Here is a 22,182-nt window from a genome sequence, read left to right as displayed (position 1 = left end):
AATATTTTGTAACGTCAAAATAATAAATGAATAAAAAATATATTATGTTAATAAAATATATTTTAGATTTTAAAGACTTCTAATTCATGTAATATTACAAAATTCAAAATTTTGTTTATTACAATTAATATTTTACCATTAGATATATTAAAATAATATTCTAGATCGATATTCAATTGTCAGTTTTCAACTATTACACGTAAAAAAATATTATTAAGTACGTTTTTTTTTTTGAAAATGGGGTTTTATATTTTAAGTAGGTTATTGGAGTACTTTTTCTTTTCGTGAATTTATTCGAGATGAAATTCCGATCTTTTAAACTAAGATAATTTATGTTCTATACATAATTATATTTTTTTTTTACATAACTCTAAAATCTCGGACTTGATTCTTCATATTTTATTAGTTAATTGTGTTACATATAATAGAAATACTTACTTCAAACTAAAAATATAAAAAAAAAATCAAATTTAAAAATTAGTTATATATAATTTAATATACAAAAATTCACATACAAATAAAAATGATAAATGTAACAAATTTAAATATATTATCCGCGCGTAGAGCAGAGAAAGGATCTAGTGGTATATAAGAAGTTGTATGGCTTTATCCTTAATTGAAGTTGAGAAGTGTATAACTAATAATATTTCTTTCTTAAATTTGTAATATTATAATGGTATATAAGAAGTTGTATGACTTTATCCTTAATTGAAGTTGAGAAGTGTATAACTTAAAATTTCTCTCTCTCTTCCAATTCCTCTGCCTTCTCTCTAGAACCTTCAGCTGATCTCTTTGTTTCTCCGGCACCGGTTGCTCCCTTAGAGCCAGAGTCGGGTTTTGTCTTTTGTTTTGTCTAGGTGCTTATGGGTTTGATCTCTTTTCAGCTCTCTCTCCTTTCCCAACGGTTTGACTCCTTCTAGATTTGTTCTAGTCTCTGTCGTATCCGGAGATTTCGAGAGAGTTTTGTTTGATCATCCTTATTCTAGTTACATGCATCAACTAGTCAGCCTTGATCTGTCTATCCTTCATGCAGATCATCTTTTGTCTTGAAATCCAGTAACTGATTGAAGACTTGCATGTTTATTCCAAGCTTTCTTTGCTTAATCTATGGTGTTGATCTTCTTCCTTTTTGATCTTTCGAGAGTTGTTAAATCTGGAGTTGTCTTGATTCGCTCCATGTCATTTACCTAAGATCTGATCGAGATCTTCCTTTCGTCTTGCTTCTTTATAGTGTATCTTGTTGGCTCTGGTTCTTTCTCAAAACGGTAATGTTCGTTGTCGGTTGGAAGTTTTGGTCTCTCATCTGTCTGGACTATTCACTATTGGAGGTTTCACAAGTTGATGGTTCGGCCATGATTGCCTCATTGATTTGTATTTTATCAAAGAAGTCTTGTTGTAGTCTCTTGCAAGTTTGTTCATTGAAGTTTGGGTTTCACTTTCTGGTTCTAGGTTGTATTAATTTTGATGTTTATGTTTGTTTCTTAGTTCTCTGTGTCTCCTATTTGTGGGCTATCGTTTTGGGGGACTTCCTTGCAGTCCGCCGGTGTTTGTATCTCCGGGATTGTATTCGCCGGATCTAAAATCTGAATTTTCTCGCCAAAATCGCAAAATCAATTTTTTCCGCTAAAATCTTAATATCAAGTTTTTTGCCAAAACCATAAAATCAAGTATTCCCGCTAAAAATGCAAAATCGATTTTTTCCGCCACAACCACTAAATCGAGTTTTCCGTCAAAACCGCAAAAATCGAGTTTTCCGCCAAAATCGCAAAATCGAGTTTTTCCGTCAAAAACAAAATCGAGTTTTTCCGTCAAAACCGGAATTGTTGCATTGTTGTACTTATGAATTTATGGGTGAATTTTAGTCTTATGAACTTCTATTTGTATTTATACACTTATAAATTAAAATTAAAATTTTTCTTATATGGTCCATTATTGACTCCATGGCAGTCCATATAAACATGGATATTAGTGGGTCTGGTCATTAATGGACATGGTTTTTAATGGACATGGTCAATCTCTGTCCACAAACAATAAATGGACAAATGGATATGGGCTAATGAACGTGGCCGAGCCCAGTTTGCAGCTCTAGCCGGATCATGTTGTAAATCTCAATCTAATATAATCCTCTTTTTAGTGTTAAAAAATACTAATAATTAGAAATAAATATATCTTAGATAAAAAGTTCATATAATATGATATAACCAATAGTTAATTGATATAGGTTATGTAAAATTTGATCCAGACAAATAGTCATGTAAGATTTGATGAATGCGATTGTGCGGCTAGTGGTTCCATTATGTGAGGCTAGATTACATATTAGTAATAACTAATATAGCGTAGTCAAAAATATTGGAAAACAAAATAAATGTATTTGTCCAACATAGACTATTTGTAAGTAAATAAAAATGCTTTTATTTTAATTGTATTGATGCATTACCTTATAGAAAAAGTAGACTTGTTATTTTAATGAGCAAATTAATAAAGTACTTATTTATAACTAATTGGTTATTTAAGATATTTATCTAAATTTTAATTTCAACATAAACATTGAATTGATTATTTGAAATACTTATATATATTTTAAATATTTTATTGACTATTAATATCTGGGGTTTTTGGGTTACCGGTACGGGTTCGGTTAATTACATTTTGGGTTCATATATATTTCGTACCATCCTACAATACCAGTTCTGGTATTTTTTACATGTCAGATCGGATAATAGATCAGGTTTTCGGTCCGGGTTCGGTTTGGATTTCAGGTTCCAGATTTTATGCCCATGCCTAACTTAACTTAAAAAGAATTTGAAAAAGGATAATTTATGACGCTAAGTTATGTAGAGTTTATCTTTAAGTTCTGTATAATATTATGTTGTTGTGTTTGTTATTATCCATTAATTTCTTTCCATTGACTTTTTATCATAAACTAGAGGGGTGTTCGAGCGGAATGTTATTTTATTGTTGTTAAGTATGATGTTTTTGGATGATGTAATTATGTGATCACTATTTATTTGTGAAAAGCATAATTTAGTATTTTATTGTGTTATGTAATATTAGGTTATAGGTTAATATATTATGTATTTGTATTTTCAAATAATGTGTTGTTGTGTGTATAGTAGTATTTGTTAGTGGTAAATTGAGCTTCTGGTGTAAAGCATACTAAATTTCAATAACTTTGCATTTAAGGATTTGTTAATTTTAACATTAACGGTTTCAGCGTCAAAATTGTATTTCATATTTTCATATTTTGAACATTATTTTTTTTTAACAACGTCGAACATTGTTCTCCTAAGATGTTTTTTCCTTTTCTGCATATTTTGACTTGAACCATCACCATCTATGTATTTTGTTTACATTTCCGGTGTAGGTGTTTCTTACCATCACCGGAAAAAGACTTACTTTCGTTTCTCTTGTTTTTCCTCGTCTTCTTCTCTTGTGAGATTATCTGATATTTGTTATAGATCAGGTTTATGGATTCCCAGTCGTGTGGTTGTTTCTCATGATGTTGTACACTGTTCTGGTCCATATTTGTCCTCTTCTTTCTTAGATTTGGCTAATGTTAGGAACTACATCTCCTTGGGTTAAGTAAGAGTTCAGTTGTCTTTTATGTTGTCTTCCTCGTAGTTTGCTTGCCGTTGATAGTCCATGCTCATCTTGGTTTTCAAGATCTGGTTTTTGGTGATCAGACTTTTATGTTCTCTTCATAACTCGAGAATGGCTCCATAGTTTGCTGATTTTGTGTAGTCTCCTTTTCTCTCTTTGTTCTCTTATCTTGTTTCACTTTTCATCGCTGGTTGCGTCTCTGATGGCTCTCCATTTTGCCATGTTTGCCACTCCAGATTTGGATAGTGTTTTTCTTCGTGTATGTTTTGTGGTCTCAAACTTGAGCTTTGGTTTCTCTGTGGTTGACTTTGATTCTCCCTTGTTTTTCTTCTCCTCATGCTTGCCTTAGGTGTGTGGAGGTAGTCTCTTGGAGCTTTCGTCTCTTCTATTCAGAGCTTTGTGTTTTTTCATTGGCATGGCACCTTGTATGTGGTTGTTTTGTTTATGAGGTGCTTCTTACCTCTTAGCTGGTGGTTATGCTTTAGGCATGTGTTTTCCTGCTTCGTGGTAACTTTGGTCTTCTGATGATTATTCTTCCTTTGATCCACTTTTTTAGTTTTTGGGTTGGTGTTTGATCGCGTTCATTTGTGTTCCACAGTTTGTTGATTTTGTGTAGTCTCTTTTTCTCTCTTTGTTTGCTAATTTCGTTCTATTTTTCATCGCTGGTTGCGTTTCTAGTGGCTTTCCATTTCACCATGTTTGCCACTCTAAGTTTGGATAGTGTTTTCCTTTGTGTATGTTTTGTGGACTTGGAAGATTATTTCTTGTCTCAAACTTGAGCTTTGGTCTCTCTGTGGTTGGCTTCCATTTTCTCTCCCTTAGGTTGTTTTTCTTCTTCTCATGCTTTCCTTGGTATAGGTGTGTGGAGTTAGTTTCTTGGAGCTTTGGTCTCTTCTATTCAGAGTTTTGTGGTTCTTCATTGGCATGAGTGCCTTGTATATGGTTGTTTTGTTTGTGAGGTGCTTCTTACCTCTTAAATAGTGGTTGTGCTTTAGGTATGTGTTTTCCTGCTTCGTGGTGATTTTGGTGTTCCGTTGATTATTCTTCCACTGATCTGTTTTTTTAGTTTTTTAGATGGGTGCTTGATCGCGTTCATTTATGTTCCAGACCTTTATTGAGTTAGTGTTACTATAGTATTTTGCTTTTTCTTTGTGATGCGGTGATTTAGGTTTAGATTATGTGTCGTATTCTAGTTTTTTTAGTTTAGTTATTTTATAATTTTTAATAGTCAAATAAATTTATAATTTGTAGTAAAATAATAGAAAATAGTAAAAAATAATAAAATAGTAAAAGTTTATGTTATTTTTAGTTCTGAATAAATAAAATATTTAAAATATATTTATATTATTTTATTTTTCTTTTATTCATCTTCAATTTTACTGATCAATAAAATAGATTATAAAATTTCATATAATAATGGTTAGTGTGAGAAAGATAATAGTGAACAATTAAAAAGTATTAAGCAAAATTGCAATAATGTAAAAGAAGAAGTATCTAAAATGTAAACACAAAAAATATATGGGGACACATGTTATCAAATCCTCATGCCACTTGTCATAAGAAGGGAAAAAATTAACTTTATATATATAAATAAATAAAATGCCTCTATAGAGATAACAAACACTAGTACAAAAATGAAAAATTAAAATACGAACCACTCATACGAAAGGAGAAAAGAAGCAAACAGTTTTTCTTTTTGCATTGCTTTTGGCGGTTCTGGCCGTCGGATTTTTCTCTATTCTTGTTTAATTTTCTTTACACTTCAATTTTGCTAGTAAACGATGTCTTCTTCGCTATTGTTTTGGGTGATTCGATGATTTCATCAATGATCTCACCATCCTTATCCTCTGCTTTCTGGTGAATATCGTGGGCTTTAAATACTTTCGACGGCGATAGACCTACCTCGGTTACTTATCCGGTTACCGATGTTGATCTTCGTCGTGTACGGCGTGATATTTTCTCTGTAATAGGGTGTGATTTTCTGCTACGTGATTTCCAATATATTACCGACGTTTGTCATCAACTTACGGGTTTGGTGATGTCTTTCCAATAATAGAGTTTCAATCAACTATTGGGCTCTGTTTGTTAGACTTACAGCATAACAGTGTTTTCCGAGTTCAATCCATCAAGCGCGCTCCATACAACCATGACCACCATCGGTCTTACTTTTCTCCGATGAATTGATGGAAACTTTTACTTCATCCGACACTCAACCATCAATCCATAAAGAGGCTACGATGCTGTTGAAAGGAAAATTACAGAGTTTGTTGGACTCAGTATTTGCTATTAAGAAAAGTCTGAACGTGTATCAATGGGTATGGAGTTTCTGAAAGGCAACACTATGACATCAATGGTTTCATTAGGGAGCAAAGGATTTCAAGCAATACAACATAGTAAGTTGGAGATATGATTTATCTGTTTCAAAGAAAAATAATTTTAATGCCATGGACAGTTACAACAAAGGATATTATCTCCTTCAGCGGAAGTGTTTGGAACGGATCGCAATGTAACAGATGGCTCGCATCCAATGATCTACTTAGAAATAAAGGTATTTACTCATAAGAGTTGAGAGCCACAAGATAGATCATGCAAGACCAAAAAAGAAGATGAGAAAAACTAGCGAGTCAGCCTATCCTACGAATGAGTTAAGAAGCATCATGTTGAGCTGTCTCTGTTTAATGTTTTTTAAACATGTTTGTTATAATTTATGTTTCATATAATCTGTTATATTGATTTGATATCAATAGTGTTGAGACGTTTAAAAACTGCTTCTATAAGGATTTTCCGGTTTCCAAAATAGCAAATAATGTCTCTTTTCCACATGAAGCTTCCAATTTGTTAGCTTCACAAAGGAATATATTCAAATAGCACAAGCACGGCCATTTCTCTTCAGTTTTTTTTCTCCTTTATCAACCCAACCATTCATGATGTTCGTGTAAAAAAGTGATCAACGAGGAACAAGTCGAGAGTTGTCTATTTATACATGGGAATGAGAATGGGCTCCTCAGATAAGGAAGCTCGTAGAGATATAGAAAGCTAACTTTCTTCTAAATGACATGTGTATCCAATGACATCATCACTTTCGTCATAAATTATCTTCTTCCAATTCCCCTTCCACAATAAAATACAAAACATTTATGCTAATATGTTGGCAATAAAAGAAGAAAATATTTATGGTAATAAGTCGGCCAAAAACAAAAAGAGACATTTATAGTAATATGATTGAATGGTGACCATAGATTATAAAACATCAAAATCATTTGGATAAAATAAATTTAAAGTGGAAAATTCTCAAGAATTTTTTTTAAAGGTTGAATAGATATATGTAAAAAGGTCTGAAGATTAAATAGTTTGATTAACAAGGTTGTATAGTTATCAATGGTGCGTTGGACTAGTGGTTTAGCGATTCGAATCGCTTTTATTGTGCTCCTAGGTTGATTCCGGCTGGGAGAACTGGCTTACATAGAGCCGTAAACTGGGTTAGCCCACGTCCATTAGTTCATATCCATTTGTTCATTTATTGTTTGCGGTCAGAAACTGACCATGTCCATTAAGAACCATGTCCATTAAGGATCAGATCCACTAACACCCGTGTTTACATGGACTACCATGGAGTCCATAATAGACCATATAAGAAAAGTTTAAATTTTGCGGTTTTGGCGAAAAAAGTCAATTTTGCGGTTGTGGCGGGGAAAATCGATTTTTCTGTTTGAGCAAAAAAATCAAAATTTCCGATTTTGGCGAGAAACCCCGATTTTGAGGTTTTAACGGGAAAGCTTGATTTTTGCGGTTTAAGCGGGAAAACTCGATTTTACGGTTTTGGCGGGAAAACTCGATTTTTGGTTTTAACGGGAAAACTCGATTTTGCGGTTTTGGCGGAAAAACTCGATTTTGCGGTTTTGGCGGGAAAACTCGATTTTGCGGTTTTGGCGGAAAAACTCGATTTCCGGTTTTAGCGGGAAAACTCGATTTTACGATTTTGGCAAGAAACTTCGATTTTGCGGTTTTGGTGAAAATTTTGATTTTGTGGTTTTAGCTGGAATACTTGATTTTATGGTTTTGACAAAAAAACTTAATATTAAGATTTTAGCGGAAAAAATCGATTTTGCGATTTTGCCGGGAAAACTCGGATTTTAGAAACATTAGGTTTTTGTGACCATTGGACCGCCCATGTCCACATAGTCCAAATCCATTAACGTCCATTACCCATTGGTCATGTGATTATTGTCCTTTTATAACCGTATGGACAAATGGGTGTCACCAAATTTGATCCATTTATATTTGGACATGGACAACCAATGGTCAGCCCGCCCATTTGACAGCTATATAGGCTTACACTATGTATTGGTATTATCAACCGCTGCACCCGGACCTAAGGCTAAGATTACCTCCCGTTTATTCAAAAGAAACAAGATTATAGGGTTAAATAGTTTGATTAAAAGGTTTTGGGCTAGTATGTGGTTTAAAAAAAGTTAAAGGTCTCATTCGTAAATATTGTAGAGCTGACGGCTAAGGTTAAAATGTTTTTTATTACCTACGGGAAAGACTACGAGAAACTTTACATCCCCGAGACGACGAGAGCGAGGGAGGAAGAAGAAGAAGGCGGCATGACGAACAAGGTGATAAATATAGAAAGGGATGCTATAACATACAAGTCTATAGACTTAATAGTAATAATATCTATTGTGGAGCAATTTTGGAGACTCATATTAAGGAGTCGAATCTTACTCGGATAATGAACTCCGTCTGTCCTTAGTGGGCTTTTGTCTCTAACCACTCTGAAGATGATGACGGCCGAATAATAATGCTTTGGAAAACACATGCGGCTCTTAGTCTTCTGCATAAGTCAAGGCAAGAAATTACGTGCGAAGTTGTGTACCCGGGACTACCTACTTTCACAATGTCGGCTATTTATGCCGATAATACAGTCGATGAAAAGAAGATTCTGTGGGATACCTTACTGGATGTAAAAGCTAGTCTTTCGCTTCACAACTCTCCTTGGATCATAGGGGGAGACCTTAATGAAATCATCCACTGTGCGGAACACTCCTCTCCTGCTTTCAACAGCATCACACCTCAGATGATAGAATTCAAGGATTGCATTGATGAACTTGAAGTTAGGGATCTTCGGTTTCATGGACCGCCATTCACCTGGTCAAATAAACAACTCACCTTCCCAAATAGTCTGGCACATTTTATGCCCCCAGATTTCTCAGATCACACTCCAAGCCTTGTCAATTTGGAAGCTGCTCTTCCCGTTGCTGGTACTCGGCCGTTCAAGTTCTACAACTTCTTAACAGCTCATCCAGATTTTTTAGCTACAATCACTGAAGGTTGGGAAATCTCACAGCCTGATTCTTGGTCTCTCTCTAGCCTAAACAAGAAGCAAAAGATCCTCAAGAAGTATCTTAAGAAACTCCACAAGCACAACTACTCCGAAATCCAAAAAAAAGTAGGAGAATGTAATCAAAACCTCAAGGATCTTCAGCTGGAATCTTTGTCCAATCCATCTGAGGAAACCTTCCTAGCCGAGAAACTCTGAACTGAGAAACTACATCATCTTAGACGCGTGGAAGAAGCCTATTTCCATCAGAAATCTAGAATTCAATGGTTAAAAGAGGGAGACCAAAACACAAGCTTCTATCACAAAGTAGCAATGGCAAGGAACTACTTCAATACAATCCATGAGCTTACTGATATCAATGGAATAACCGCCACTACTCCAGAAGCGGTAGGCCTTCTGGCTGTCCATCATTTCACCAACGTTTTGGGTCCTCCCTTGACAATTGCTGCTCCATCTCTACAGCAGCAGGTCGACCAAGCAACAGTGTATTCCTGCTCTCCTGTACAAGCAGATGAAATGGTCAGGATACCAACAGTGGATGAGATCATGAGAACAATGTTTAAGTTGAATCCCAAAAAAAGCCCCGGACCAGATGGTTTCACATCTCGGTTCTATAGCTGCTCTTGGCATTATTTGGGGAAAGAAGTTACAGCGGCAATCAGCGAATCTTTTACCACAGGAGATTTGCCTACTGCCACTAACTCAACTATCTTGGCACTAATCCCCAAATTCTCTGGTGCTTCTTCCATAAAGGACTACAGGCCTATCTCGTGTTGCAATACTACTTACAAGGTTATTTCAAAACTCCTAGTTTCGAAATTAAAACCTCTGCTCCCTGAGATCATATTGCCGAATCAGTCAGCGTTCATCAAGGGAAGACTACTTTTAGAAAACTGCCTCCTAGCTTCTGAGATAGTAAGTGGAGATCACAAGAACAAAGGGCCAAAAAGACTAACCTTGAAAGTAGATATTGCCAAGGCATTTGACTCTGTGAAATGGGATTTCATCATAGCTACCCTCAGCTCTTTGGATCTGCCTTCGCAGTTTATTCAATGGATCAAAGAATGTATCTCGACGACAGCTTTCTCTGTTGGAATTAATGGTTCACTCCATGGCTTCTTCCGTGGTACTCGAGGGTTGCGTCAAGGAGATCCTCTTAGCCCTTACCTGTTTGGTATAGCAATGAATGTGCTGTCACACAAGCTTAATAAATCGGCTGAAGATGGAACCTTTGGGTATCACCCAAGATGTGAAGATTCAAAACTTATCCACCTCTGTTTTGCAGATGACCTCTTGATCTTCTCAGACGGTTCGCTTCCCTCATTGCAAGGCATCATCTCAGTACTTTCCGACTTCCAGATAATTTCAGGGCTGGCAATCAGTCCTCAGAAATCATGTTTGTTCTCGGCTGGCATCTCAAATGTGGAGATTGAAGACCTCGTCGCTTCATCCGGAATCCCGCAAGGCTTCTTGCCTATGCGCTACCTAGGCCTCCCATTGAACACAAAAAAGCTTTCGCTCATCAACTGTGAACCGCTACTGCAAAAAATCAAGTCGAAAATGAGCTCTTGGACAGTAAAATACCTGTCTTTCGCAGGAAGACTCCAACTCTTAAGCTCAGTGATCTCGGGGATTATCAATTTCTGGTGTACTGCTTTCATCCTCCCAGTGGAATGCATCAATCAGATCAACTCGATGTGTGCGGCCTTTCTATGGAAAGGTAATCTTGATGGGAAGTATACAGCACGCGTGGCTTGGGATTCAGTTACGACACCTAAGGAAGAGGGGGGATTAGGCATTCGAAGTATTACATCATGGAACCGAACTTGCACTTTAAAGCTTCTCTGGATGCTTTTCTTTAAAACAGAATCTATATGGGTAGCATGGATCCATCAGAATGTTATTAAAGATAAATGCTTCTGGTCAATGAAAGAGAGCCAATCGCAGACATGGTTATTCAAGCAGATATTGAGATTGAGACAAACAGCAATCAATTGGATGAGAATATTACCAGAAAATGGAAATTCAATCTTCTTCTGGACAACGCCATGGTCTCCATTTGGCCAACTCATCAACTTTGTTGGTCATAATGGACCGAGACAGTATGGTATTCCCCTCTCTTCATCTCTAGCTTCGCTGTGGGTTGGAGAAACTTGGGATATAGGTCCGGCAAGATCTCAGGAGATGGAGCAAGTCCAGATTTTTCTATCAACTGTATCTCTCTCAGAACATGAGGACATGCCGGAATGGAGCAGACTGGGTACCACTCCTGCAACCAACAACAAATTCGTGTCAGCTAAAGTCTACAACTACATAAGGGAATCAAAGCCTTTGGTTCTGTGGCATCATGTGGTTTGGCTGAAAAAAGGAATTCCAAAGTGTAAGACACTTACTTGGATGTTTGTACTCAACAGGTGCCCCACTCGTGATAGGTTACTGTCTTGGGGATTGCAGACGGATCCTCTCTGTCTTCTACGTAACCTACTTCCAGAGAGCAGAAATCACATTTATTTCTGTTGCTCCTTCTCCTCTGAAATTTGGAGAAACCTTGCTGCAAAACTTCAATTTGCCATTATCTCAGACGATTGGGATGATACTTTGCAAGGTCTGATCCGTTACACTGGTGATAACCGGTTGCGCTTTCTCACAATCCTATCCTAGCAAACGCTGATTCATGAATTATGGCGTGAGCGCAACAATAGGATCCACCGATCTCACTTTAAGTCGCAGGAAGCTATATTCTCAACCATCTCCTCCACCATCAAAAACCGTATCTCATCGCTCCGTGAAACTGACCCAATGGAATCGAGTGCCTGCATGCAACTCTGGTTCTCTCTACCGTGAGACCTTTCGATTACTTCTTTGAGGAAGGCAACGAATATGTTGATTCTGGGCTTTATTTCTTCTACTGCAAAAGCTCCAAAGCCCATGTTTTCCTTTGGGCTACTCTCTCTCGAGACCAAGAACCATGTGGGGCTCAGAATGAATTTACGAACTTTATCCACTAGAGCATTGTAATATTCTCACATTATGTATGCTTTTGCCTCTTTTATAACATATGCACCAAATTTTAGCAAAAAAAAAACATACAAGTCTATAGACCATTGCGTATGGTGTGTGACCATTACAGAAAACTTCTTGCACGGAAGTACCATTACCAAAAATATCAGTGGACAACAACATATTCTTTTATTTTGATTCTCTTGTATACAAGAAGGAAAAAGAAGAACACTATAAAAATCCACTGTTGTAGTCAACATAGTTTTACTCTTTAGGTGCTAAGTGATTGGTAGCCATCTTCCCGCTTCTGTCTCCGGTATACCACAGCGGCGATTAGAACCACAACCGCCACCACCACCGTCGCTGCAAGAAAGCTTAGAAAGCTCACGTCTTTCTCATGCGCCTGCAAAGAAATGAAAATACTAAAAATGTAACACACATATCTACAAAACCGTATATTTTATGAGGTATGGCCCAAACCGAGATCTGGTACCAGCAGTTTACCTGGAACCAGCAGTTTACCTGGAAAAGTGCAGGCAAGGAGCTCTCCGGTTCAGGCAGCTGCTGAGCAACCAGGATGTAAAAGAGTCCCATAACTCCGGTATGACCAACGGCACTACTGTAATTGAACTCCAAAGTCAGTGTCTCTCCAGAAGTCACTTTCACCGGTTCAGGATAACAAGACGACATTCCAACGATATAACCAGCTTCGTTTCCAGGCTCGTCTCCATTGCCATACTTTGTCATCGAAGTGCAAATTCCCTCACCGTCCTGATCAATCAACGACACAAGAGAGGCCTCAGTTTCAATCTATCGTTTGCCGTTAGCTTAAAACAAAAGCCACTGTTTAGTTACCTCTCGGTATAGAGCAGCACCGATACCACCTGCGTGCTGGTGAGCTACTCCATAGACAATATACCCGTTAAACGGCATCATTAAGCTCTTCTTCTTAACGTCAACGCATCCATCGCCATTGGTTTTGCACGGTTTCACCTCATATTCCACCTGTAAAAAGAAAAGCATAAGACCTTATCAGACAAAGATTTAACAATAATGATCTTTTAAGGAAAAGATTTTACTAACATGGCAAAAATGTTCTTGGCTGTCTCCTGTTGATCCTTGTGATGGTTCCCAAGAATCCGTAACGTCGAGAATATAAACCTTAGCGGGCACCACCGAGCTGTCCCAATCAACCCATCTCACTGTATACTTAAGATACAGAGTTCTTGTTTTCTCCTCGACACTATCAAACCCGTTTCTCACCAAACACTGTGTCTTATCATAGCAGCAGTAAAGACCTCCTTTGTAATCCGGTTTTATAGCACGACCGTACTCATCAATAGTTACATTATACAGATTACACCTGCACTCCGTGCATCCTGATTTATCCACGACACCCCTCGTGTCGATCGCGTGAATGTTGAGAAGCCATTTGAACTCATACCCATTAGGTGTTTCCTCTGGATTATCGATCTCGATAGCATAAGGATCAGGAACATGCGTCGAGGTTTTGCGGGTTTCTGATCCTAACCCGAAGAAATGTCTGACTGTGTTCCTGCACAGACCACCATTCCTAACAAGAATGTAATCAGGTTTCGAACCAAGATGTCTTGCGTTATCTTGCCTGGAGAAACCGTGGTTCCTAGGCATGTCTCGCTGAGAAAGCTTAAAACCTTTGCGCACGTAGTAAGGTTGAACAACCCAGTGGTGAAGATAAGTCTCGTGTAGAGGGACGGGGTTGCCGTCTTGGTCAACAACTTCGGCATCGAAGCCTTTGATGCCGATATGACCTCTGGGGAAATCGATGTCGAAGAGGAAAGGATTGGCGACTGATCCTGGATTCATCACCAGTTTTGGTGATAAGAAAGATGCAGATTTTATCTTCTTCTCGGTCTTAAGAAAGCCGTGGCTTGGTGATATGGTTAACAACGCGACCAGAAGAAGAAGTAAGGACGAGATCAGTGATCTCCCTCCACAACGAGCCATTGTATTCTCCTGTTTCCATGTTACAGAGGTAATTCGTCACAATTTTTTTTTTTTAAATAAACAGCAACTCATAATACAGAGAAGCAAGAACATATAAAGCAGAAAGCTCATTTGCTAGAATAGTATTTTCGAAAACGAACAATCTAACATAAAACCGGTTTCAGATCATTTCATATATCTACGACGTAACTAATATGATCCCAACCTCTGTTTCTAATTCGGTATTCCAAAACCCAGAATTCGATTGCGAAATCAAAAGCAGAAGCAAAAACAAATGATGATAAAAATTAAACAGACACACAAAGAGATTTACCCAATGATTTTCCCGCGTCTTTAAAACGTTCGTTGATCTGTCTCCGATTTGTCGGAAAGGTTAGTGAAGTCTAATCTCTCTCCGATGTTAGTGTAATAAAGTGATCCACTAGGAAGGATTCGAGAGTTATATATTTATCATGGGAGTCAGAATGGGCCCTCATATAAGGCAAGCGCAGAGAGACGTAGGACGCTAGCCCTGTTCGGGAACGCTCGGCGCTAGTCAAACGGTCTGCGGGCCTAGCGCCTAAAGAGAAAATCAGAGATTAATCGAAAATTATGCGGAACGGAATTTTTAGATGGTTTACTATGTTATAAAACATGTTAATTTTTAATTATGTATAACATTAATACATTTTCATATTTAAGATTGTATAAAACATACAAATAGAATATGTAAACTTAATATAGTATATTTTTCATCAAAATTATGAATATAAATGATATTTGTAAAATTTTAAATCAAATAAACAAATAAAAATATTATTTAAAATAAAATAAAAATAATAAAATAATAAAAATAAAAAATAATAATAAAAAAAATAGATTAGGCGGCTAGGCGGTCATTTAAGCGATCTAGATGAAAAAAATCGGATTTTTAATTTTTTTAACCGATTTGGCATAAATCGAGGCGGAAAAATGACGCGTAAAACCTAGACTGCCGATTTTTAGAACAGAGGACGCTAGCTTTCGATATACGTGACACGTGTACCCAATGACATCATCGCTTTCGTCATTAGTTATCCTCTTTCGAATTCCCGTTCCACACTAAAATACTAAATATTTACGGTAAGGATGATTCATGACCCATAGATTATAAAACATCAACATCATTCCGATAAATAAATTTAAGAAGTTTCGAAAAATTCTCAAGAAAAGTTTTTCCATTAACTGCTGTAGTTTTAATAATCGACTCGAAGAAATTTAGCGCTGCATTTGGGGTTAATTAGTTTGATTCAAAAGTTTTTAGGGTTACATAGTTATATTAAAAAGGTCTGAGGGTTAAATAGTAAAAGGTTTTAACCTGGTATGTAGTTTCAATAAAAGTTAGGTCACATATTCGGAAAAAAATTGTAGAGCTGACGGCTAATGTTTGTTTAGTTTGATTAAAAAAGGTTGTAGGGTTAAATAGTTCGATTAAGAAGTTTTAAGCTAGTATGTGGTTTCAATAAAAGTTAATAAGTATCATTCGTAAATATTGTAGAGATGTCGGCTACTGTTATAATGATTTTTATTTCCTACGGTCAGGAGTAGGAGAAACTTTTACACCTACGAAAGCGACGGAGGAAGAAGAAGGCGGCGGCGGCGGCGGCGATGACGAACAAGGAGAAAGCGCGGGAGAGAAGGGAGAAGAGGATGCAGGAGATCTCTCTCCTTCGAACCATCCCTTACTCTGATCACCAGAGGTGTTTTATTCGAACCTTTAAGTTGACAAGCATTGTGAACTTCAATCTCAAATTTAGTTTCTTTTGTAGTGTTTTTTTTTTAACTGTATAGAGTTGTCAAATTGAGTGTTTTGTCTTCAATAACATTCCTCTTGTTGAATTAGGCATTTGAATTGATATGTGTAGATGGTGGTCTTCTGAAAATGTAGTAGCAGTGGTGACTGGTTCTAACCGAGGTATTGGGCTCGAAATCGCAAGACAGCTTGCTAGCCACGGATTGACTGTTGTTCTTACAGCCAGAAACGTTGATGCTGGTCTTGAAGCAGTTACTTCCTTGAGGCACCAAGGAGGTTTCAAGGTTGATTTTCATCAGCTTGATGTCACGGACGCCTCTTCGATTAAAGAGTTTGGTCGCTGGATTAAGCAAACTTTTGGAGGTCTCGATATTCTCGTAAGATCCTTATGTAATCTGCTGGTAGTCTATATAGCTCTCTTATTATATGCACTGTGTGTGACTGTTGTTATATATTCAGGTGAATAACGCAGGTGTCAACTACAATCTTGGCTCAGATAACTCGGTTGAGTTTGCTGAGACAGTTGTATCTACTAATTACCATGGAACCAAAAACATTATCAAAGCTATGATACCGTTGATGAGACCCTCTCCTCAGGGAGCTCGTATCGTTAACGTTAGTTCTAGGCTAGGTAGAGTCTATGGCAGACGTAATGTAAGTAAACTCTTTCGCTCTTTTTTTTTTCTTTTTCAAGTTAAATTTCTCCATTAAATTGTGTGGAGTTGGATGCTTCTGCAGAGGCTTGCAAATGTAGAGTTGAGAGATCAGCTAAGCAATCCGGATTCTCTGACAGAAGAACTTATAGACCGAACTGTCTCTACATTCATCGACCAAGTAAAAGACGGAACTTGGGAATCAGGCGGGTGGCCTCAGACATTCACCGACTACTCCATCTCTAAGCTTGCTGTCAATGCATACACTAGAATGATAGCGAAAGAGCTTTCGACAAGGCAAGAGGGAGAGAAGATTTATGTTAACAGCTTTTGTCCTGGTTGGGTGAAGACTGCAATGACTGGCTTCGCTGGTAATATGTCGCCCGAAGATGCAGCTGATACCGGAGTTTGGCTTAGCTTGGTTCTATCTCAAGAGGCGGTGACCGGAAAATTCTTTGCAGAGAGACGTGAGATAAACTTCTGAGTGGGGGTTGGTGAAAATTTATTAAAAACTGGAATAGATTTCTCTTATCTTTCTTTCTTGTCAACAAACGATGCCACTTACTAAGTTGATGATGGTTATACAAAATAATTCTACAGAATACAGACAAGCAACAAATAGAATCAACTGTATCGAAGAAGAAAAAAACGCTGCGTTTTACGAAAGGGCGATTTTGGCGACGGAAAAGGCGACTGGTGATTTTCGATCTCCGCTATCTGCTCAGGCAGTAGAGATGGATTCGGAGGAGGTTTGGAAGGACCACGCATCTCCGATCAAGCAGATAAAGGATTCCTGGGTTTCGGTAGCACAGAAAAAACAAGTGTTGAAGAAGTATGAGTTTGAGATATCGGTATCAGAAGGGAGAAAATCAGTGGAGGTACCATCGGAGATTATCGAGAAAGCAAATCCATTGTGGGAGGATTTTGTGATTGCGAGATTTCTGGAAACGGCTCCTCACGTAGCAAAGGTATACATGATTATTAACAAGATTTGGGCATTTGGAGAGAAGAATCAGAAGCTGGATGTTTACGAAATGGATGCTACAACAATGAGATTCAGAGTTACAAATGAGAAGATAAGAAACAAGGTTGTGAGACGAGGGATGTGGAATATTGCAGGGGTTCCAATGGTGGTGTCGAACTGGGCTCCGGAGGAAGATACATCGAAGGCGAACATGATACCTCTCTGGGTACATGTAACAAATGTTCCTATGAACATGTATTCATGGGAGGATCTCAGTTTTATCACTAGTGCAGCTGGAGTACCGGATCATCTACATCCCGAAACAATTGCTTGTACGAATTTTGATATAGCAAAGGTGTTTGTTCTAGCAGATCTCTCAAAGGAGTTACCGCAGAAGATAAACTACAACATTCAGGGGAAAGAAACAACGGTCCAATTCGCATACCCGTGGTTACCTCCAAAGTGTGTGAAGTGTGGAAGATGGGGACATTACGAAACATTCTGTAGAGAAGATAAAAAAGCAGCAGAAGTTGAGGTAAAGACACCAGAGAAGAACCATATGGGTCATAAGGAGAATAAAGGAAGTGAAGGAGTAAAAGAAGGGGATGGAGTGGAAGTTTCAGGGAAGGTAAAGGGAACTATTGAGGGTAATAATGAGAAAGAAGAGAAAAGTGAAGAAAGTAATTTGAGAAATGAGGAGACACAAGAGATTGAAGAAGGGTAGATAAATGGTTGGGAAAAAGTAACTGAAGAGAAAGCAAGTAGAAGTCCAAGATCACAAGTTTTGAAATATGGTCAAGTAAAAATTGCAACACCATCATGTTTTGCTGTGTTAAGCAACTCGGATGAGAATGAAGGAAATGATACAGAAGAAATAGAGGAAGTGTAGGTATTGAGAAATGAGGAAGCAGCAGACTTATATCAGAGTAGGATGGAAGATAGTATCGAGGGAAAAAGTAAGGGAACTAGGAGAGGAAACGCAAGGAAGACTCTTCCTAGGCAATCTAAAACAAATCATCGAGTGATTCAGGAAAGAGGCTCCAACAAAAATCTCTAATGGCGGGGTTTTTCTGGAATATGCGGGGTTTAAACAAGTTTACTAAACAAGAAGTGGTTAGAAGCTGGGTGAATAATCAACAATTTTTTTTTGGATGTCTTATTGAAACGAGAGTAAAGGAGAACAAAGCGGGGAATATTGTCTCCTTCTCTGTCTTCACTAATCTTCCATCCTCACACAAAACCTCATGAATTGTATTTCTCGCTTCTCTTACTTTTACTACACTGTGAAACACCCTGTTGTTGCCATCGCCTACATCCAACCAGTGAAGCTTTGACTTCTGTTTCAGGTATTCTTCTTCCAACGCCGCCAATCTCTGCCACCTTTCATGTGCTTCAACCTCTTTTTTAATGTTTGCAACAGAGGGATTTTCCAGTGTCTCCTTTTGCATCAGACACAATTTATCATAAGCCTCCCTTGCTCTTCTCGGTAAATCTCCTAGTTTCGACTTACTTAGTAATCTCAAAGGCTTTTTTAATTCCTTTAGATGTTTAGTAAGACGAAACATGGCTGAAGTAGAGATAAACAGGTCCGCTTGCTCCTTCCAGTAGTTTTCAACCAACGGTATGAGCTCCGGCATTTTTGCAACAACATTTGTGAACTTAAAAGGCCTTCTCTTCTTAACTTCCTCCACCTCGAATTGAATTCTGCATCTTAAGTGGTCTGAGCAACCACCCGCTTCAAATACACAATAAGCCTTTGATTTATTCAGCCATTCTTCTGTGATCAAAACCATGTCCAGCTTCTTACAAATCAGCTCCTCCTCTCTTTTGTTACACCAAGTAAATAAAGGTCCTTGATGTCCCATATCTGTCAATCTGCAATGTCTAGTAACCTCTTGAAACTCCCTCATCCCTGGTAGTGTTCTTGATAATTTTTCGAAATCTGAGTGCTCTCCTCCTTCAAGAATCTCATTATAATCCCCCATTAGCATCCATCTCTTGTTTCTAAATATTGCCGCCTCATGATGATTCTTAATATCCTCCCACAAACTTCTTCTCTCTTCCACCGTATTCAACGCGTAAATAAATGAACAAAAGAACTCCTCTGGTTCTCCAGGAAGCAGAACCGAACATGTGATCATTTGATTACTCTTGTAAACCGGTGACATTCTCACTGATGATCTCCAGACAACCCATAACCTCCCCAAATTATTATGCTCATAGTTTGGCAGAAAGGTTCTTTGAAGATTTCATGTCAGCTCAACCTCAAGATTTTGAAGGAGCAACAGTTGAAAAGCTAAAAGATCTTTTGAGTTTCGAATGCAGTCAAGCAGACTGTGATAAATTGATGAAGGAAGTCACTAAAGAAGAAATCAAAGGAGTTTTATTTAAGATGCCAGGAAGCAAAGCTCCAGGGCCAGATGGTTATACGACAGAGTTCTTCAAAGAAACATGGAGTATAATAGGAGATGATATCGCAGTGGCAGTGCAGTCATTCTTTGTTAAAGGCTTCTTACCTAAAGGGCTCAACTCCACCATTTTATCGCTGATTCCAAAGAAGAAAGAGGCTAAAGTGATGAAGGACTACAAGCCAATATCCTATTTTAATGTGCTCTACAAGTTGATATCAAAGATCCTTGCCAACAGATTGAAGAAGATATTGCCCAAGTGTATCTTCATGAATCAATCAGCTTTTGTGATGGAGAGGCTACTAATGGAAAATGTGATATTGGCAACCGAAGTAGTTAAGGACTATCACAAGGAAACTGTTTCGCCAAAATGCGCTATGAAGATAGACATATCAAAGGCCTTCGACTCGGTACAATGGCATTTTCTACTCAACACATTGAAAGCACTTGGTATACCAGATCGTTTTATTCACTGGATATCGCTTTGTATTACTACAGCTTCGTTTTCAGTCCAAGTAATCGGGGAACTGGCCGAGTATTTCCAGAGCAAAAGGGGTCTGAGACAGGGCTGTTCATTATCTCCATATCTGTTCGTAGTTTGTATGAATGTTCTATCAAAGATGATAGATAAAGCAGCAACAAAAGGGAAGATAGGATATCATCCTAAGTGTGAGACTGTAGAGCTAACACATCTATGTTTCGCAGACGATCTAATGGTATTTGCAGATGGCACTAAAGGATCAATTGAAGGGATACTAAGAGTTTTGAAGAATTTGACAAGATGTCGGGATTGAAAATCAGTATGGAAAAGTCTACACTGTTCTTGGCTGGTGTCTCTTCTCAGAATCAGGAAGAAATTATGAGCCACTTCCCTTTTGCTTCTGGTAAGCTTCCGGTTCGCTACTTAGGCCTTCCTTTACTAACAAAGAATATGACAGTTCTGGACTATTTGCCGCTTATAGAGAAGATCAGAAAGCGTATTGGTTCCTGGACACTGAGATACTTATCGTATGCTGGGAGGCTTCAGCTGATTAAATCTGTAATCACTAATTTGGCGAACTTCTGGATGGCTGCATTTAGGCTTCCTGGTGGGTGTATAAAGGAGATAGAAAAATTGTGTTCTGAGTTTCTTTGGTCGGGAACGGAGCTAAATGGAAGGAAGATCAAAGTAGCTTGGGCTGATATTTGTAAAACGAAGCAGGAGGGAGGTTTGGGTATAAGAAAGCTAAAAGAAATGAATGTAGTGAGCTGTTTGAAGCTGGTTGGTTTGGAGGATTCTCTCTGCGCAATCAATATGGGTTAATTGGATACAAATCTATCTTATAAGGAAGGGATCGATCTGGACGGTGAAAGACAATACTCAAAACGGTTCTTGGATGTGGAGGAAGATACTAAAATGTCGGGAGTTATCAAAAAAGTTGTATCGAGTGGAGGTGAAAAATGGGAAGAGAACTTCATTTTGGCATGAAAGGTGGTCTTCTCTTGGATGTTTGAAAGATATTTTGAGTGTTGGCAGTCACATTGACATGGGGATCTCAGTAAATGCAACAGTAGAGGATAGCTGGAAGCATAATAAAAGAAACCACCGAGTTCTGATCCTGAACAGAGTAGAAGAGGAAATTCAGAGATGTAAAGCTAACAGAACGGAAGAAGAAGATGTGTCATTGTGGCTGAATGGAAGAGATCAATACAAAAGCGTTTTCTCATCAGGAGAGACTTGGCAAATTACTAGAGAAAGGCATCAGCTATGTCACTTGCATAATGAAGTGTGGTTCAAATATGCTACAACGAAATATTCTTTCATCTTGTGGATGGCAATGAAGGGGAGGCTGAATACTGAGAATCGCATGAGAAATTGGAATGGTGGTTTCGATGTCATGTGCTCTCTGCAATGAACCGTTGGAGACAAAGGAGCATCTCTTTTTTGAATGCGCCTATTCATCTTAGATTTGGGAATCATTGATGAAAGGTATATTGCTAAATAAATATACTGTCAGCTGGGAAGGGATTATGAAGATATTGAGAGACACTTCGATGGGGAAAATGAAGTTGTTCATTATTAGGTATGTGTTTCAAGCTGCGGTTTATATGATATGGAGAGAAAGGAACAGAAGAAGGCATGGAGAAGATGCTTCTCCAATGGATTTGCTGATAAAACTGATCGATAAGAATATGAGAAACAAATTTACTCTTATGCAAAGGAAAAAGGAAGATTGGTATAGGAATGGCCTACTGGTTTGAAACTAGATAGGAAAGAATATGAAGCAAGTTGCTATTACATACTACGAAACTGTAATAGGAGAAGTAGATAGAAACGAGTTGGTCTAAGGATATAAAAGACGTAAAAGGTCTTTCTTTTTGAATTTAAATTTAACATTTTAATTCAAAAAAAAAAAAAAAAAAAAAAAAAAAGTTTATTTTTTTTTTTTTTGTTTTGTGTTGAATGAAAAGTTTGG

General features: G+C 37.8%; 3 protein-coding genes across 4 annotated transcripts in view; 1 reads left to right on the top strand and 2 right to left on the bottom strand.

Moving 5' to 3' along the window:
* Positions 1 to 12,068: 12,068 nt before the first annotated feature.
* Positions 12,069 to 14,379, bottom strand: LOC106336520. 2 transcript variants are annotated; one of them, XM_013775365.1, is made up of 5 exons: positions 14,244 to 14,379; positions 13,028 to 13,939; positions 12,800 to 12,949; positions 12,449 to 12,715; positions 12,069 to 12,347 (listed from the first exon to the last, which is right to left on the bottom strand). In XM_013775365.1, the coding sequence occupies exons 2-5, from the start codon at positions 13,928 to 13,930 to the stop codon at positions 12,216 to 12,218; spliced, it is 1,452 nt and encodes a 483-aa protein (XP_013630819.1). In that variant the 5' UTR covers positions 13,931 to 13,939; positions 14,244 to 14,379; the 3' UTR covers positions 12,069 to 12,215. The 2 variants fall into 2 exon arrangements, with proteins under 2 accessions (XP_013630819.1, XP_013630820.1); XM_013775366.1 differs by having other exon boundaries at positions 12,212 to 12,347; positions 12,467 to 12,715.
* A 1,114-nt stretch (positions 14,380 to 15,493) lies between these two features.
* LOC106335608 (carbonyl reductase [NADPH] 1) lies at positions 15,494 to 16,956 on the top strand. Its single transcript, XM_013774181.1, has 4 exons — positions 15,494 to 15,648; positions 15,814 to 16,078; positions 16,161 to 16,355; positions 16,440 to 16,956. Exons 1-4 carry the CDS (start codon positions 15,557 to 15,559, stop codon positions 16,836 to 16,838), a joined length of 951 nt encoding a protein of 316 aa, XP_013629635.1. The 5' UTR covers positions 15,494 to 15,556; the 3' UTR covers positions 16,839 to 16,956.
* The window catches only part of LOC106335607 (probable beta-1,4-xylosyltransferase IRX10L), a 7,508-nt gene continuing 2,181 nt past the window's right edge, over positions 16,856 to 22,182 (bottom strand). The window contains exon 5 of the mRNA XM_013774180.1: positions 16,856 to 16,982. The gene's annotated coding sequence lies outside the window, so the exon portion shown is untranslated. The remainder of the gene's footprint in view (positions 16,983 to 22,182) is intronic.

This window comes from Brassica oleracea, chromosome C3 (genome assembly GCF_000695525.1).
Source record: "Brassica oleracea var. oleracea cultivar TO1000 chromosome C3, BOL, whole genome shotgun sequence".
NCBI lineage: Eukaryota > Viridiplantae > Streptophyta > Magnoliopsida > Brassicales > Brassicaceae > Brassica > Brassica oleracea.
The sequence above is the reverse complement of the archived record's forward strand: the minus strand, read 5'-3'. Positions and strand labels throughout refer to the sequence as shown.

What these genes read in the sequence shown, in the direction of transcription:
- LOC106336520 (XM_013775365.1), bottom strand. Translation starts at nt 13,930, where the DNA reads ATGGCTCGTTGTGGAGGGAGATCACTGATCTCGTCCTTACTTCTTCTT. An exon ending in GCCAAGAACATTTTTGCCAT is followed by an intron (nt 12,950 to 13,027) that starts GTTAGTAAAATC and finishes TTCTTTTTACAG; the next exon opens with GTGGAATATGAGGTGAAACC. An exon ending in AGGTAAACTGCTGGTTCCAG is followed by an intron (nt 12,348 to 12,448) that starts GTAAACTGCTGG and finishes ATTTCTTTGCAG; the next exon opens with GCGCATGAGAAAGACGTGAG.
- LOC106335608 (XM_013774181.1), top strand. Translation starts at nt 15,557, where the DNA reads ATGACGAACAAGGAGAAAGCGCGGGAGAGAAGGGAGAAGAGGATGCAG. An exon ending in CCTTACTCTGATCACCAGAG is followed by an intron (nt 15,649 to 15,813) that starts GTGTTTTATTCG and finishes TGATATGTGTAG; the next exon opens with ATGGTGGTCTTCTGAAAATG. An exon ending in TTGGAGGTCTCGATATTCTC is followed by an intron (nt 16,079 to 16,160) that starts GTAAGATCCTTA and finishes TTATATATTCAG; the next exon opens with GTGAATAACGCAGGTGTCAA.